The following is a 19784-nucleotide window of genomic DNA, read 5'->3' on the forward strand; positions in this document are numbered from 1 at the left end:
GGCTCCGGAGCCTCTTTGGCAACTCTGATGCGGCTCAGCTGCACAATCGCCGACCCCCCAGATTGTTGCGGGGACATTCCGGAATTCAATGCCTCTCTCGGAAATCACCTGGAGTCAACGTTCTCCAATTTTCCCTCGGACTACAATATTAAGGGCGTGCCGTGATGATATTACTCTTAACGTCCTCTTGAACGTCATCGCGCCCGCCATTCACGGAATGCAATTTGCGTGCCGACCGGATACATGCATTTCGCCGCTTCTATCGGCACGTGTATGAGATTGCAGGGCAGACTGGGTGACACAGAGTACACTGACGGTTGTGATATAAACAACTTTAACACTCCTACTAATATGCGCCACATCGTGAACCCACACAAAAGAAGAATGACAAACACATTTCGGGAGAAAATCCTCACAGTAACACAACATAAACGCAACACAACAAATACCCAGAATCCTTTGCATCCATGACACTTCCTAACTATGTTATACACCCCGCGAGCACCAGATCCACTATGGATTGGACTCCCACACTATTATGTTAGATCCACTATGGACTCGACTCACACTATTATGTTAGATCCACTATGGACTCGACTCTCACTATTATGTTAGATCCACTATGGACTGGACTCACATTATTTTGTTAGATCCACTATGGACTGGACTTTCACAATATTATGCTATATCCACTCGACGTCCGTTGTATCCGGTCTCCCCTTGAGGGGGGTGGGGGGTCACCCACATCTGCGGTCCTCTCCAAGGTTTCTCATAGTCATTCACATTTACATCTAACTTGGTATTGAGTTTTTCCTTGCCCTTATGTGGGATCTGAACCGAGGATGTCATTGTGGCTTGTGCAGCCCTTTGAGACAATTGGGATTTAGGGCTATATCAATAAACGATTGATTGATTGATTGATTGATTGATTGATTGATTGATTGATTGAAGTGAAGTGAAATATATTTAAATATCACTTTTACATAGTGAAACCCAATATTTAAGTTACATTTAAACCTGTGTGAGTGGCACTTGGAGCAGGTGGGTAAAGTGTCTTGCCCAAGGACACAACGGCAGTGACTAGGATGGCAAAAGCGGGGATCGAACCTGGAACCCTCAAGTTGCTGGCACGGCCCCTCTACCAATCGAGCTATACCGCCCCCGAGATACGTGTGGACTGCAATATGACTCAAGTAAACACCACCAACATTTCAGACACGGTCGAAAATAAACTATATAAACATTATATACAGTAGATTCATCCGGTCACAACAATATGTACACCTGCGCCCTCGATTCAGACCTGAATAAAACGGCTACTTTTAACAGCAATTATGTCAGGGCATGTCGGTGCTATGCTGCACATGCCACGATTGTTTGTGACAAACCCCATTATGCAGAGACAGAGGCAGGCATTGAACAGGAAAACATGATTTAATTAAAATATTGGAATAAGAAACAAACAAAAGGGTACTAACAAAGGATGTGCATGAGGTGGATAACAAACAAAAGGGTCTTTAGCATGGAAGCTAGCAAGAAACAATAAGGACCCTAACGAGGAAGCTAGCGGGTGGCAAACAGGAAAACAGAAGTCGTTACTTGCAGAGTGAAAACAAAACGGAAGCAGGGAACAAAAAACAGTAAACTACAAACAGATACCGAAAGATAGCTTACCGCTACGCTGCAATGACTCGACATGAAATGACAAGACAGGAGCGACAATACGAAAGTCATAGACAAGACAGTAATCCGGCACTGACCGGAAGACAAAGCAGGTACAAATAGGAGCGGGCTGATTGACACCAGGTGTGGCCAGGTGCCAATCAGTTGCAGCTGGGGGGAAACAAAGCAAACAGGAAGCTGAACCAAAATAGGAGTGCTGACAGGAACTAAGGGCAGGAAATACTAAACACACAGAGGAAAAACTAAAACACAAACAAACTGTCAGTGGCAAGCCTGACAACGATTAGACAAAAATGTGTTTTACCTCATATCCTACAGCTGAGGGCTTAACTAAATGTGGAATTAAGTACATCCACTTCCACGGTGATGTCATAATGTAGCCAGACTGCAAAATGCCACAAACAAAGGCATCCAAAATTGCGTGCATCACCCTTATGATTTGATACATATAGTATTTATTCAAGTTATTAGAATTTATAACATTATAATTGGAATTCAAGAAACAGTATAATTGGGAATTGAAGCCAAAGTAAAAAGTATAGCTGTACTTCTTTGTCAGTAGTTCTTTTGCCTGCAGTGAGAAGTACATGGAACAGTGAGGCTTGGTATTGATGTGCAGCGGATGCACAAAGTCGTGCTTGTGTCAGCAACTCAGCAATCAGGCTTGGAGTTGTCTGCTGCCATGACATGACTCTGAAGACCGAGAGCTGCAACACTCAACTGATGGTAGTTGAAAAGCTATGTCAGAAACAAGTAGGGGTGGGTATCTAACTCAGAACTCTTAGAGGTGCCGACCGAATTCCATGGGTATTCAGTAGTACCAGTTCAGGTGAAATCAAATGGTACCATACTTTGATACTTTTGTTGCACATGTCACATCAGCTCAAGCACTTAATAGGGATATATATATAAATGATAAATGGGTTGTACTTGTATAGCGCTTTTCTACCTTCAAGGTACTCAAAGCGCTTTGACACTACTTCCACATTCACACACACGGATGGAGGGAGCTGCCATGCAAGGCGCCAACCAGCACCCATCAGGAGCAAGGGTGAAGTGTCTTGCTCAGGACACAACGGACGTGACGAGGTTGGTACTAGGTGGGATTTGAACCAGGGACCCTCGGGTTGCGCACGGCCACTCTCCCACTGCGCCACGCCGTCCCTATATATATATATATATATATATATATATATATATATATATATATATATATATATATATATATATATATATATATATATATATATATAGGGACGATATATATATATATATGGGCTTCACGGTGGCAGAGGGGTTAGTGCGTCTGCCTCACAATACGAAGTTCCTGCAGTCCTGGGTTCAAATCCAGGCTCGGGATCTTTCTGTGTGGAGTTTGCATGTTCTCCCCGTGAATGCGTAGGTTCCCTCCGGGTACTCCGGCTTCCTCCCACCTCCAAAGACATGCACCTGGGGATAGGTTGATTGGCAACACTAAATGGTTCCTAGTGTGTGAATGTTGTCTGTCTATCTGTGTTGGCCCTGCGATGAGGTGGCGACTTGTCCAGGGTGTACACCGCCTTCCGCCCGATTGTAGCTGAGATAGGTGTATGTATGTATATATATTTATATATATATATATATATATATATATATGTATATGTATATATGTATGTATGTATATATATGTATGTATATATATTTATATATATATATATATATATATATATGTATATGTATATATGTATGTATGTATGTATATATATGTATGTATGTATATATATATATGCATATATGTATGTATATATATATGTATGTATGTATGTGTATATATATGTGTGTGTATGTATGTGTATATATGTATGTATATATGTATATGTATATATATGTGTGTGTGTGTATGTATATATATATGTATGTATAGAAATGTATGTATGTGTATATATATGTATGTATGTATATATATGTATGTATTTATATATATATATATATACGTATGTATGTATGTATGTATATATATATATGTATGTATGTAAGTGAAGTGAATTATATTTATATAGCGCTTTTTCTCTAGTGACTCAAAGCGTTTTACATAGTGAAACCCAATATCTAATTTTTACATTTAAACCAGTGTGGGTGGCACTGGGAGTCATCGCCTCCAGAGCGATAAACAGAAAGGCGTTTAATTCGCCAAAATTCACCCATTTAGAGTTCGGAAATCGGTTAAAAAAATAGATGGTCTTTTTTCTGCACCATCAAGGTATATATTAACGCTTGCATAGGTCTTCTGATAATGTTCCCCTTTAAAATGACCAAAATTGGGTAACTATTGTACTTATTACATATTGTTATGAACATGTCTGTTACTACGTTATTGCAGCGTGTATATAAATCATTGATCGGGGGTTTTGGAAAAAGTTTTGCCGGGTTTTGAAGGCTTTGCAATCCTCAAATTCTAGTCCCTTATTGTTGACTGTAAGGCTTCCCACTCCCTTCAACACTGTCTCACTCTCACAATCCCTTTCACTGGCTGACCCTCTTCTACACGACTCTCTATCGCATTTGCCGAGGCTCTCAAGTCTTTCTATCACCATTTGGACGCCCGCTTTGCACGTATGATTCCAGTGTGAAAGCGAGCGTGTGTCTTCAATCCCAGTGAGCGACGGCTGCTGGTGGCGATGACACTTCGCTCAATGCCAAACGAGCTTCAGGCTAGGATTAGTGAGAGGAAATGAGAAAAATGCCAGGAAAATAGAAATATCTGCACCTGCAGGAATACAACATGCTGTTTTTTATTTTTATTTTTTTATTTCTTAATGGCGGGACATTTGAGTGGATTGACTATAGATTGGATCACTAATTTACCCTTTCAGAAAATTAATTCATCCGTGGGATGTAATTAATTTTCATTAAATCAGAAGGAAAGACAATATCCACAAAATCTCTTGGAATTCCGAGGCAGTTATTTTACTATAATTAGTTTGAAAACAATTTTGTGTGAATTTTACCCTGCTTGGGCAGCCCATCTAGGCAGCAAATTGGTCAGGCCTAAATAATAATGTTAAAATACCAATGACAGTCACACGGGGCGGCATAGCTCGGTTGGTAGAGTGGCCGTGCCAGCAACTTGAGGGTTGCAGGTTCGATTCCCACTTCCGCCATCTTAGTCATTGCCGTTGTGTCCTTGGGCAAGACACTTTACCCACCTGCTCCCAGTGCCACCCACACTGGTTTGAATGTAACTTAGATATTGGGTTTCACTATGTAAAGTGCTTTGAGTCACTAGAGAAAAGTGCTATATAAATATAATTCACTTCACTTCACTTCACACACACGCACTAGGTGTGGTGAAATGTGTCCTCTGCATTTGACCCATCACCCTTGATGGGGAGGTGAGGGGAGCAGTGAGCAGCAGCGGTGGCCACGCCCGGGAATCGTTTTTGGTGATTTAACCCCCAATTCCCACCTTTGATGTTTTGTGCCAAGCAGGGAGGTAATGAGTCCCATTTTTATAGTTTTTGGTAAGACTCGGCCCGGGTTTGGACTCACAACCTACCAATCTTAGGGCGGACACTCTAACCACTAGGCCACTGAGCAGGTTATTGATAATAACAGATTAGATTTATATTGCACTTTATATTTAGATTAAAATATAATTTTTCTTGACTCTCAATGAAATGTTCTCATCATTGTGGAGTCAAAAAATAATAATAATTAAAGCTGCAAGCAGCTATGGACGGGACCGACTTTTGCTGGTGTTTCCTGCCTTTACCCATTCAAGATATCTTTACCTGCACATTACCTACCTTCCCTGCATCCTGGGGTCACACTGGTGCTTCTTTCTGTCACCCATACACGCTGGTGCTTCCTGCCATCACCCAGTCAACATATCTTTACCTGCACATTACCTACCTTCTCTGTATCCTGGAGTCAAACTGGTGCCTCCTTCTTTCACCCAGACAACATATCTTTACCTGCACATTACCTACCTTCCCTGCATCCTGGGGTCACAGTGGTGCTTCTTTCTGTCACCCATACACGCTGGTGCTTCCTGCCATCACCCAGACAACATATCTTTACCTGCACAGTACCTACCTTCTCTGTATCCTGGAGTCAAACTGGTGCCTCCTTATTTCACCCAGTCAACATATCTTTACCTGCACATTACCTACCTTCTCTGTATCCTGGAGTCAAACTGGTGCCTCCTTCTTTCACCCAGACAACATATCTTTACCTGCACATTACTTACCTTCCCTGCATCCTGGGGTCACACGGGTGCTTCTTTATGTCACCCATACACGCTGGTGCTTCCTGCCATCACCCAGACAACATATCTTTACCTGCACATTACCTACCTTCTCTGTATCCTGGAGTCAAACTGGTGCCTCCTTATTTCACCCAGACAACATATCTTTACCTGCATATTACTTACCTTCTCTGTGTCCTGGAATCAAACTGGTGCCTCCTTCTTTCACCCAGACAACATATCTTTACCTGCACATTACTTACCTTCTCTGTGTCCTGGAATCAAACTGGTGCCTCCTTCTTTCACCCAGTCAACATATCTTTACCCGCACAGTACCTACCTTCTCTGCATTGTGTGGTCACGCTGGTGCTTCCTGCTTTTAAGCGGCCGTCTTGAGACGGCAGCAGCGCAGCAGCATCAGCGCAGAAGTTCGTTAAAGGCTGGTGAAATCAAAACCGGAGCAGTTATTAAAACTCTTTTCTCAACTTTTAATCAGAAGTGTTCAATCTCTATCATGTGCTAGTTTGAAGCCGACACAACAAACGCGCTCAGAGGAGATAATGTTTGAAAAAAGGTGACAGGTTTTTACAAAACTTTTGTTTTGAATGGGTAATTGCCAACTTCCTGTTGATTTTTGCTGAAATGAATGAAATGTAGGTCTAAGTGAGACCTACATAGATGTTTTTGTTTCATGTCCCTACGATATTCCTACCGGAAGTTACAAGCAGTTTTGATTTTGTTTTCTTCCTAGGAGCAGTTTTGTCTGTGTTTTATTCCTAGGGGGCGCTAGAGCGCAATTTAGAGTTTTGGGGTTTGATTTTTTTATTAGATCGCAATTTTCGCCAGTCCTGATGTGTGTGTCCAGTTTGGTGAGTTTTGAAGCATTTTAAGGGGGTCAAATTACAGCTCAAAGAGGCAAAAATGACGTTTTTTAGGTAACTTTTGTTTTGAAGGGGTTTTTGCCAACTTTGTATTGAATTTTGCTGAAGGAAGTTAGTGTATGAAATCTAGGTCTAAGTCAGACCTACATAGAGGTTTATGTTTGATGTCTCTACGACATTCCTAACAGAAGTTACAAGCAGTTTTGTCTCTGTTTTTTTCCTAGGAGGCGCTAGAGCGCAATTTTGAGTTTTGGGTTTTGGTTTTTTGATTAGATCGCAATTTTTGCCAGTCCTGATGTGTGTTCATCATATTTTTTGTATAAAAAGTATTACAATTATATATCTTTTAAATAGCTTATTAATTTTGCAATATTTCATAATTCCTTAAAAATGTCTCCTCACAAATGGACCTTGCTGTCTTCATGTTTATCAACACTTGCCTTGGCAGCCCATTTCAGCAGCAAATTGTTGTTACCATAGTAACAACACCTTTCCTTAAAAACCTCTTAAGGCCCAAGCTGTTTGTTTACATGCTTTTATTTTTTATTTCTCTTTGCTATTTGGGCTTATTGGACCCTAATTAGAATGAAAACTAAAAATCATATTTTGAGATGATGTACTTAGTCCATAAGTGCACAAACGTGTACGTCATGATTTGGGACATGCTAATTCTAATTTTTACAATTTTTTTCCCCCCAAATTCCACTGTATGTTACTCTTTTGACACCACCAGATGGCAGTAAGAGTGTCCACATAAGTGGTCATAAGACCCCAATTCAGTAGTGTACACAATTTTGGAAATAAAAGCTAAAAGTTGCTGTCCACACATGTGGCCACTAAACATTTAGAGGTTTTAAAGCACAGGAGCGGTAGTCTTATTTTGTATATTCTGGAAAACCAGCGTCCTCTACAGTAGACATTTGATTTTGATCAATTGTTTTTTGTCAGAGTTAAAGGAGCGCTCTGCTATTTGTAAGGACCCTCTGCCAAAAAAAAGTCCTATGACAGCACTCAAGTGTTTTAAAGAATCTGCATCAAAAATTTGAGTCCCTCACAAGATTTTTTCTTAACTGACCACCAGTTGAATATGCCAAATTACCAAATGTGCTGGGTCAAAAGTATACATACAGCAATGTTAATATTTTGTTTCGTGTCCCTTGGCAAGTTTCACTGCAATAAGGCGCTTTTGGTAGCCATCCACAAGTTTCTGGTTGAATTGTTGACCACTCCTCTTGACAAAATCGGTGCAGTTCAGCTAAATGTGTTGGTTTTCTGACATGGACTTCTTTCTTCAGCATTGTCCACACGTTTAAGTCAGGACTTTGGGAAGACTATTCTACAACCTTAATTCTAGCCGGATTTAGCCATTCCTTTACCACTTTTGAGGTGTGTTTGGGGTCATTTTCCTGTTGGAACACCCAACTGAGCCCAAGACCCAACCTCCGTGCTGACGATTTTAGGTTGTCCTGAAGAATTTGGAGGTAATCCTCCTTTTTCCATTGTCCCGTTTAAACACCAGTTCCATGGGCAGCAAAACAGGCCCAGAGCATCATACTACCACTGTTAGAATAATTGTTCCTAAATTATCACAAAAAAACTTTGTATTACATTGTGTTCCGAACAAGAAGACAACAGGCTGAAACCTTCCAAGAAGAATGCTCGTAAAACTCCACTCGGACTACAAAGCGGACAGATGGCAAGATCTGCCCAACTTCCACAGGAACTCTTTTTGAAGTATTTCTACGAACTCTTTCTTTGAACTATTTTATGCGACTCTCTTTGAAGTATTTTATGGAACTCTTGTTTAACTGTTCGGGAACCGAAGGGAACGCTGTATAAGACCAACCTCCCCGAGGAAGCAGCTGTGGGAAGGAGGGGGAATCAAATAAAGAAGGATGAGTACGTTCTTGGGGAGAGCGTGGTGCAGGATTGTACAGACAGTACAGTGGCCATGTCTCTCCTCAGATTGGAGTCCAAATTTAATTCTGTCTCTGTTTGGTTCTTTGCCTTTTGTCTTGTTTAATAGATTTCATCAGTGTTTGAACCTGACAACCATCACCATGCTTGACGGTAGGTATGGTGTTCCTGGGATTAAAGGCCTCACCTTTTCTCCTCCAAACATATTGCTGGGTATTGTTCCCAAATAGCTCAACTTTTGTTTCATCTGACCACAGAACTTTCCTCCAGAAGGTTTTATTTTTGTCTACGTGATGTCAGATGAAACAAAAATTGAGCTGTTTAGCCACAATCACCAGACTCTGGTGCATTTTGATGAAGGCACTTTTGTGCCTTCCACACAGCAATGCATCATCAGAGAGGGTGTTCGGCATGGTTGGAAAGATAGTGACAGAGAATAGAACGAGGATTGACAATTCAACCCTAAACTCACTCCTTTCCTGCAAAATTAAATGTCACTGATGCTGCCCATACCTATGCTCCTTTAAGGGCTGTGCTACCGGCTGCAAAACATTGCACTTTTGAGTAGAGTATATATACATATATTGTCATGTCTGTGTGATCATGTTTAGTTTTTTGGACACTCAGTTCCTGTTTTTGCACTTCCTGGTTTGTTTTGTTACCATAGCAACTCATTAGTTTTCACCTGTCCTCATGTCTCGCACCTGTTTTCACTGATTATGTCACTGCTATTTAAGCGGTCTGTTTCTGTTCTTCGCCCTGGCAACATCACCTTCTACCACCATCTATCACCCTCGATACCTTTACCCACGTCATGCCATGCTACCTCCACTCCGCCTCATGTCATGTTTACGGTTCCATGCCAAGTAAGTTTTTGTGTATTGATCATAGTTTATGCCTTTGTGCAAGTTTTGTTTCCTTAGTCAGTTTCCGTACTTCCGCCCTTGCCCGTGCCTTTGGTTTGTTCCTGTTTTTCAGTAGTTATAGTGTTCAAATAAAAAGATGTACTTACATTCATGCCTTGCCCGCGCCATCTTTCTTTTGCCTTCTGGAAAAACAAACCCTAAAATCCACTCCAATAGCTTTACACCCCGGGAATATATATATATATATATATATGTATATAATATATATATATATATATATTATGGCATAAACTATGATCAATAAACAAAAACTTACTCCAGGAAACCAACCAAAAAAAGAGCAGAAAACGAAACAACATCATCTGGTACAATCCGCCATTCAGCAAAAACGTCTCAACCAACATCGGCCACAAGTTCTTCACTCTGATCGACAAACACTTCCCCAAAGGCAACACCCTAAGAAAAATATTCAACAAGAACAACATTAAATTGAGCTACAGCTGTATGAATAACATACAACAAATCATTTCAAACCATCCATCCATCCATCCATCATCTTCCGCTTATCCGAGGTCGGGTCGCGGGGGCAGCAGCCTAAGCAGGGAAGCCCAGACTTCCCTATCTCCAGCCACTTCGTCTAGCTCTTCCCGGGGGATCCCGAGGCGTTCCCAGGCCAGCCGGGAGACATAGTCTTCCCAACGTGTCCTGGGTCTTCCCCGTGGCCTCCTACCAGCTGGACGTGCCCTAAACACCTCCCTAGGGAGGCGTTCGGGTGGCATCCTGACCAGATGCCCGAACCACCTCATCTGGCTCCTCTCGATGTGGAGGAGCAGCGGCTTTACGTTGAGTTCCTCCCGGATGGCAGAGCTTCTCACCCTATCTCTAAGGGAGAGACCCGCTACACGGCGGAGGAAACTCATTTCGGCCGCTTGTACCCGTGATCTTATCCTTTCGGTCATGACCCAAAGCTCATGACCATAGGTGAGGATGGGAACGTAGATCGACCGGTAAATTGAGAGCTTTGCCTTCCGGCTCAGCTCCTTCTTCACCACAACGGATCGATACAACGTCCGCATTACTGAAGACGCCGCACCGATCCGCCTGTCGATCTCACGATCCACTCTTCCCCCACTCGTGAACAAGACTCCTAGGTACTTGAACTCCTCCACTTGGGGCAGGGTCTCCTCCCCAACCCGGAGATGGCACTCCACCCTTTTCCGGGCGAGAACCATGGACTCGGACTTGGAGGTGCTGATTCTCATTCCGGTCGCTTCACACTCGGCTGCGAACTGATCCAGTGAGAGCTGAAGATCCCGGTCAGATGAAGCCATCAGGACTACATCATCTGCAAAAAGCAGAGACCTAATCCCGTGGCCACCAAACCGGAACCCCTCAACGCCTTGGCTGCGCCTAGAAATTCTGTCCATAAAAGTTATGAACAGAATCGGTGACAAAGGACAGCCTTGGCGGAGTCCAACCTTCACTGGAAACGTGTCCGACTTACTGCCAGCAATGCGGACCAAGCTCTGACACTGATCATACAGAGAGCGGACTGCCACAATAAGACATTCCGATACCCCATACTCTCTGAGCACTCCCCACAGGACTTCCCGAGGGACACGGTCGAATGCCTTCTCCAAGTCCACAAAGCACATGTAGACTGGTTGGGCAAACTCCCATGCACCCTCAAGAACCCTGCCGAGAGTATAGAGCTGGTCCACAGTTCCACGACCAGGACGAAAACCACACTGTTCCTCCTGAATCCGAGGTTCGACTATCCGGCGAAGCCTCCTCTCCAGTACACCTGAATAAACCTTACCGGGAAGGCTGAGGAGTGTGATCCCACGATAGTTGGAACACACCCTCCGGTCCCCCTTCTTAAAGAGAGGGACCACCACCCCGGTCTGCCAATCCAGAGGTACCGCCCCCGATGTCCACGCGATGCTGCAGAGTCTTGTCAACCAAGACAGCCCCACAGCATCCAGAGCCTTAAGGAACTCCGGGCGGATCTCATCCACCCCCGGGGCCTTGCCGCCAAGGAGCTTTTTAACTACCTCAGCGACCTCAGCCCCAGAAATAGGAGAGTCCACTACAGATTCCCCAGGCACCGCTTCCTCAAAGAAAGACGTGTTGGTGGGATTGAGGAGGTCTTCGAAGTATTCCCTCCACCGATCCACAACATCCGCAGTCGAAGTCAGCAGAACACCATCCGCACCATACACGGTGTTGATAGTGCACTGCTTCCCCTTCCTGAGGCGCCGTATGGTGGTCCAGAATCGCTTCGAAGCCGTCCGGAAGTCGTTTTCCATGGCTTCCCCGAACTCTTCCCATGTCCGAGTTTTTGCCTCCGCGACCGCTAAAGCTGCACACCGCTTGGCCCGTCGGTACCCGTCCACTGCCTCCGGAGTCCTATGAGCCAAAAGAACCCGATAGGACTCCTTCTTCAGCTTGACGGCATCCCTCACTGCTGGTGTCCACCAACGGGTTCTGGGATTACCGCCACGACAGGCACCAACAACCTTGCGGCCACAGCTCCAATCAGCCGCCTCGACAATAGAGGTTCGGAACATGGTCCACTCGGACTCAATGTCCCGCACCTCCCTCGTGACATGTTCAAAGTTCTCCCGGAGGTGTGAATTGAAACTCTCTCTGACAGGAGACTCTACCAGACGTTCCCAGCAGACCCTCACAATGCGTTTGGGCCTGCCAGGTCGGTCCGGCATCCTCCCCCACCATCGCAGCCAACTCACCACCAGGTGGTGATCGGTAGAAAGCTCCGCCCCTCTCTTCACCCGAGTGTCCAAAACATAAGGCCGCAAATCCGATGACACAACTACAAAGTCGATCATGGAACTGCGGCCTAGGGTGTCCTGGTGCCAAGTGCACAAATGGACACCCTTATGTTTGAACATGGTGTTTGTTATCGACAAACTGTGACGAGCACAAAAGTCCAATAACAAAACACCACTCGGGTTTAGATCCGGGCGACCATTCTTCCCAATCACGCCTCTCCAGGTTTCACTGTCGTTGCCAACATGAGCGTTGAAGTCTCCCAGTAGGACAAGGGAATCACCCGGAGGAGCACTTTCCAGTACTCCCTCGAGTGTACCCAAAAAGGGTGGGTATTCTGAACTGCTGTTTGGTGCGTAAGCACAAACAACAGTCAGGACCCGTCCCCCCACCCGAAGGCGAAGGGAAGCTACCCTCTCGTCCACTGGGTTGAACTCAAACGTACAGGCTTTGAGCCGGGGGGCAACCAGAATTGCCACCCCAGCCCGTCGCCTCTCACTGCCGGCAACGCCAGAGTGGAAGAGGGTCCAGTCCCTCTCGAGAGAACTGGTTCCAGAGCCCTTGCTGTGTGTCGAGGTGAGTCCGACTATATCCAGCCGGAACTTCTCTACCTCGCGCACTAGCTCAGGCTCCTTCCCCCCCAGTGAGGTGACGTTCCACGTCCCAAGAGCTAGCTTCTGTAGCCGAGGATCGGACCGCCAAGTGCCCTGCCTTCGGCTGCCGCCCAGCTCACAATGCACCCGACCTCTATGGCCCCTCCTATGAGTGGTGAGCCCATTTGAGGGATGACCCACGTTGCCTCTTCGGGCTGTGCCCGGCCGGGCCCCATGGGAACAGGCCCGACCACCAGGCGCTCGCCATCGTGCCCCAACTCCGGGCCTGGCTCCAGAGCGGGGCCCCGGTGACCCACGTCCGGGCGAGGGAAATCTGGGTTCATTTCGTTGTAATTCCATAGAAGTCAACAAAGCAATTGCAAAATGACTGCCCACCCCCAGACTAAACGACTCTGAAACCAATAAGGAATGTAACTGTCGCAAGAAACCTGATTGCCCTCTCAACGGAGGGTGCTTACAAACATCAGTCGTTTACCAAGCAAAGGTAACACGCAAGGACATTAGCACATCCGACACGTACGTAGGATTAACCGAAGGAGCGTTCAAAACAAGATGGAATAATCACAACGCCTCCTTTAGAAACCAGACTTTGCGGAATTCTACAGAACTCAGCAAGCACATTTGGAACCTCAAAGACAATAATGTTGAATATTCAATAACATGGCAAATTCTTGCATCCAGCACACCTTACAACAGTGGTAATAAAAGATGCAACCTATGCTTAGAAGAGAAACTGTTTATTATATATCATCCAGACCTGTCATCCCTCAACAAGCGCAGTGAAATCATTTCAACATGCCGCCATAGACAGAAACACCTCCTAGGTAACACATGAGCCAATCACCACACCCTACGCCTGCTTGTACCCACCCACTCTGTGCTCTATATAAACCATTGTATGTGAATGCTTCCATTAAAATCTCCTGATGATTGAGGGAACCCCTCATGAAACAGATCTGTAGAGATGAAGTAGTCTTGTGATTTTTCCCACTCCTACATATATATATATATATATATATATATATATATATATATATATATATATATATATATATATATATATATATATATATGTATAAGAAACTCTTGAATTTCAATGAATTCTAGCTAGAAATATACTCCTCCCCTTAGCCCCGCCCCGTCCACCCCGACACCGCCCACCTCAACCCCGCACCCACCACTCCCAAATCTCCCGAACTTGGAGGTCTCAAGGTTGGCAAGTATGGTATAATTACGTTTTTATGTTGCACGATTGCACAAAGTAAAATTCCTAGTCTGTGAACCCGTTCTCAAACAATGGCAATAAAAACTATTCTGATTCTGATTCTGATTTGGATGTCCTGGCAACACAACACTGTTGAAACAAGTCATCATAGTGTGGCCGTGCCAGCAACTTCAGGGTTGCAGGTTCGATTCCCGCTTCCGCCATCCTAGTCACTGCCCTTGTGTCCTTGGGCAAACCCACACTGGTTTAAATCTAACTTAGATATTGGGTTTCGCTATGTAAAACGCTTTGAGTCACTAGAGAAAAGCGCTATATAAATACAATTCACTTCACTCCTCCTCCTGATGGTGTGCAGCAGCAATGAGTGTAAATCCGACTGGGTTTTGTCTTTACGAGGCTTTTTAAATCATTCATGAGATACGTTCCAGCCTGGACAGAAGCTGAATTTTTTTCTCGTCATTCCCAGGCGGCCGCCAAGGAAAGATGCCGGTGACGGCGCTGGAGGCGTTGGACCTGGAGATGAATAGCTGGACACGCTACCCCTGCATTCCCAGCCGGAGAGCCTTCTCCTGCTGCGCCACCAACGATCGCAGCCTCTTCAGCTTGGGGGGGCTCCAGCAGCCGGGGCCCCACAACTTCTACTCCAGGCCCCACTTCGTCAGCACCATGGAGGAGTACGATCTGGATCAAGGTGAGTGTCGGCTTTTGGAGAAGTAACTCTGTCGGTCTTCATGTGGACCTGCAGGCAGGCTCTACCACACCACACAAGGGCAGCTCAAGGTAGTCGAGTCACAACAATCGTTTATTTTGGGGACTTTTTTTTTTTTTTTTGGGCAAATAGCAAAAATTCTCCTCTTCTTTATATATTTATTTTGTATTTTTTATTATTTTTTTGTCCTATCCAGCTTCTCTGTTGCTCAGATCATTCCGTATTTGTGTTTTGTTCCATTTTCGTACTATAGCAGGGGTCGGGAACCTTTTTGGCTGAGAGAGCCAAGAATCCAAATATTTTCAAATGTATTTCCCTAAGAGCCATATAATATTTTTTTCAACACTGAACACAACTAAATGCGTGCATTTTAAGTAAGACCAACATTTCTAGAGTATAATAGGTCTCTTATTATTTGTAATAACACTGTTATTCTGAAGCTAACTGTGGAGGGGGCGTGGCCTGCGGGCCTGCAGGCCACGTGCTGCAGTGTATTTAAAAATAATAATACAGTAAAATTATTAAATGGATTTATATTATTATTTGGTGCAGCCGGGCCGGAGCAGGAGGGGATAGGAAGAGAGAAAAAACAAAAGAAGACAGAGAGGGAAATTGCAGGGATAAGACAGAGAGACAACAACAACAAACAATAATAATAATTAATGATAATAATACTATTTATGTGTAAAAAAAAAAAAACGTTACATTGAGCAAACAACCTCAAAGTGCTGCAGTGTATTTAAAAATAATAATACAGTAAAATAATAATAATATGGGCGACTTTCCCTGTCGCCGCTCGGGTTCCACTGACCACCCAGGAAGGACATCGCTTTAGCAGGTTTGATTCTTTCATTTTTCAATAATAAATGTCTTTTTCGCCGTGGTCACTCCCACTGCTCGCGCACCGTGTCTCGCTCCTCGTCTCTCGCGTCTTGCTGTCTGCTTCTCTCCAACCACTGGTGCGGACACTCCACCTCCTTCTGCCTCGATCCCTCCTCCTTCTCCACTTTTATACAATGTGAGGAGATACATTAATCGTGTTCCGGTGTGCGATCCACGCACCTGAATCTGATTGCGGCGTTGCTCCCGGTACGCCCCGCCTCTCCGCTTGGTTGTCATCTCCGTCTCCTCGCCGCCATCTTGGGCAGGGCTCCAGGTGCGCCGCCCCGCCGTCGGACCGTCGGTTCCGCCTCTCCACAAATAATAATAATAAAAAGATAATAAAAAATAATAAAAACTAGAACAGCCTAATAGCTAGAACTGGTATGCATTTATCTATAAAAAGGCTTTTTTTAAAAGAAGTGTTTTAAGCCCCCTTAAACAAACAGAACAATAACAACAACAGAACAGCATCAGCGAATAGGATATGTACAAATATGATGGTAAAAGAGATAACAAAGAAGCAGTTAGTGAAGTAAATATTAATAACACAGACATGACATCGAACATTATTACACTACAAATGGAGCATTATTAATAGATAGGTCTTTATTGTCGTTGCACAAGTACAAAGAAACTTTGTTTTCAGCAGAAACCCGTTCAAGATGAGACAAACAAACAGTGTGCAGGGTTACAGAACAGGAACGCTGATGGGTCGCCACAAGGCGCCCTGTAAAAGATGGGGGAAAAGGTAAAACGCTGGGGAAGGATGAGTGAAAAAATACAATCTAGACTGGGCTCCTAAGGGGGCCCAGTCTGGAGTGGGGAAAAACCTCCATAGCAAAGCATATATACTAGGGCTGGGCAATGATTAAAAATTTTAATCGAAGTTAATCGCACTATTTCTCCGATTAATCGCGATTAACTGCATTGTATACGCAAAGCCCAATAATGAATTCAAAAGTAGTGTGTAGTGCACCTTTATTGGAATATTCTCCCACATGAACAAAAGCGCCAAAACATTTGTTGTGCAAACACAATTTAAATCGGTCCTTGTTAAACAGTAGCAGTTAAATAGCATATTTGATGAAAATCAACTCCAAAAATGTAAATACAAACATTTAAGCTTATTGCCACTGCCAGGGTATTTAAGTTATCCTGTTTGTTGTGGAAAATAAATATAATCTACATACAAATCTCTGAGCCACAATCATAACATCTGAACAGGCAATTTCTGAGGTAACAGCAGAAACATTTTTTTTTTATCAGGGATCTTATGTTTAAAAAAAACGTATATTATAGGTAGTGGGCTGTTTTAGGGAATTTTTGATCAAATTATCCGTAGTAGCAATATTAATAATGTTGTGTTTATTCTGCGTAGTGCACTTAAAATAATTATGACCATATCTAGGAATTGATATGATGGGAATTTTCCGATTGTTTGCTTGGTGCTTTGATAAACTGAAGGCATCATATACATGGTACTATATTGTGATGTTATGAGCCAGGGAATAAAAGAACTACCCTACCCAGCATGCAACAGGAGTGAGGAGCATGTATAGGTTGTGTCGCCATGACGACATCTTGTATGTTGTGATATGCACGCTCTGAAAGCAAACGTTAAGAACTCAGCCAACACTCCTGGTCTGCATTATTCATAAATAGACAGACAACACATATACTCATACTTCACAGGCCGCTGGGTGTAGCCGGCAAAGTATTCCCATGCTAGCTAGCCGGTCTAGCAAGCACGCCTCATTCAGTCCAAAACCCGATCTATCCACATCCAGAATTGTCTGGCGGTCGTAAGTGATCCCGGAGTGACCACGCTGTAAGCCAGCCATGACATTTGCAGAATTGTCCGGTATTTTTGCCAAATGTTCCATCTTTACCAAGAGCTCCTCGACGCTGGGCGACGCCATCTTGTTAAGAAAAGGCGCTAACAAAATAAAAGCATGTAAACAACATACGCAAATGTGCGATAAAATAATTGTCGGCGTTAATAGATTGATGAGTTAACTCATAATTAACGCACTAATTTGCCCACCCCTAATATATATATATTACAATGTGTATCTCTCATCCAGCAACAGAGGGAAGGGAGTGCGGGGTCATGGTGGTAGGCCGCAGCTCTCAGGCGCTGACCATCTTTTCATCACCCGTATGGGATTTGCGTTGGGGGAGTGAAGTGTGTATGTGTGGCGTATGGATTTTTGAATGCATGTTTGTGTGTAAGCCTGCAGTGTGTCTCTTTGAGATGCGTGGTTTGCGGTCTCATCCGCGGAGTCCGCAGATAAACCGCGGATCGGGCGGGTGACATGACGAAAAAATAGATTTTAAATAGATTCGGGCGGGTGGTGGTTGAACCATTCGGAAATATTTGCTATACATGGTCCTGGGCTCGGTATCCTTTACCATTGAAAGAGCCATTTAGGACTCGTGTCACTAAGCGAAGAAGACAATAGGAGTCGCAAACATTCTCTAGAATGACTGCCGGCAGTCACCCAGTTAATAGCACGCCCACACGACTGCAAGGCATACTGGGTGACACAGAGTACACTAATGGTTGTGATATAAACAATTTTAACACTCTTAGTAATTTGCGCCACGCTGTGAAGCCACACCAAACAAGAATGACAAAGACGTTTCGGGAGAACATCCTCACAGTAACACAACATAAATGCAACACAACAAATACCCAGAAACCTTTGCATCCATCAATATTTCAATGTTTACTTATATAGCCCTAAATCACTAGTGTCTCAAAGGGCTGCACAAATCACAACACAAACCACTACCACATCCGCGGTAGGCCCACATAAGGGCAAGGGAAAACTCACACCCAGTGGGACGTCGGTGACAATGATGACTATGAGAACCTAGGAGAGGACGAAAGCAATGGATGTCGAGCGGGTCTAACATGATACTGTGAAAGTTCAATCCATATTGGATCCAACGCAGTGGCGAGAGTCCAGTCCAAAGCGGATCCAACACAGCAGCGAGAGTCCCGTTCACAGCCCCATGACACAGCCTGACACTTTTATACACCCCACTAGCAGCGACTTTGGTGATGCGGTTGCGGATGATATAATTGCCTATCCGCGCATCTCTAGTCTCTCTGTTCCGCGGCCTTGATCTTGTGCAGTCGCTAGTGCAAAGTCAACAACAGGTGTGTGTCCATGAGAGACTGGGAAGGAGTTTGTTGTGTCTTCGCTGCACTGTCCTTCGGGAGACCAATAGAAATAGAAATAGCAGTATTGATAATGAATAATAACAATAATTGCCCTCTACTATCAGCAATAAAATTGTTTCAAATGCAACAACACATATACGTAATGATAACTTCAAAAACAAACAGAAAGCAGGAAAATGGAGGGGGATAAAGAGAAGTGAACTGTATTAACTAGAGATGTCCGATAATGGCTTTTAACATCCGTGTGGACGACTCACGCTGTTGTCGCTCGGGTTCAATGGACCACCCAGTAAGGACATTGCCTTAGCAGGTTTGACTTCTTTATTTTTTCAGATAAAGCTTTGTCTTTAGGCCGGATCGCTTTTCAGCTGCTCCTCTCCAATGCTCGCTCATGGTCCGCTTTTCAGCCGCCGTCGTCGTCGTCCTCGTCTGCTCTTTCTTTCCGCTCCTCGTTCGCTGCTGCGGGCTTTCCTCTTCCTCCTGCCCCGATCTGTCCTCCTTCTCCCCTTTTATACATTGTGAGGAGATAAGTTAATTTTGTACTGGTGCGCAATCCACACACCTGCACATGACTGCACGGTCGCTCCCGGCACGCCCCGTCTCTCCGCTCAGCCGCATTCTCCGCCTCCTCGGCGCCATCTTGGGCCAGGCTCCAGCGTGCCCTGCACCGCTGCTCGTGCGCCGGCTCCGCCTCTCCACAATCCGATATTCCGATATTGTCCAACTCTTAATTACCAATTCCGGTATCAACTGATACTGATATATATACAGTCGTGGAATTAACACATTATTATGCCTAGTT

The 19784-nt window shown here is 44.4% G+C and overlaps 1 protein-coding gene across 1 annotated transcript in view; it reads left to right on the forward strand.

Annotated features, from left to right (window-relative positions):
* LOC133555259 (kelch domain-containing protein 8B-like) overlaps positions 1-19784 on the forward strand; it is a 256404-nt gene that overhangs the window by 186124 nt on the left and 50496 nt on the right. The window contains exon 5 of the mRNA XM_061904885.1: positions 14668-14892. Coding sequence (XP_061760869.1) covers positions 14668-14892 — 225 coding nt within the window. The remainder of the gene's footprint in view (positions 1-14667; positions 14893-19784) is intronic.

This window comes from Nerophis ophidion, linkage group LG06 (genome assembly GCF_033978795.1).
Source record: "Nerophis ophidion isolate RoL-2023_Sa linkage group LG06, RoL_Noph_v1.0, whole genome shotgun sequence".
NCBI lineage: Eukaryota > Metazoa > Chordata > Actinopteri > Syngnathiformes > Syngnathidae > Nerophis > Nerophis ophidion.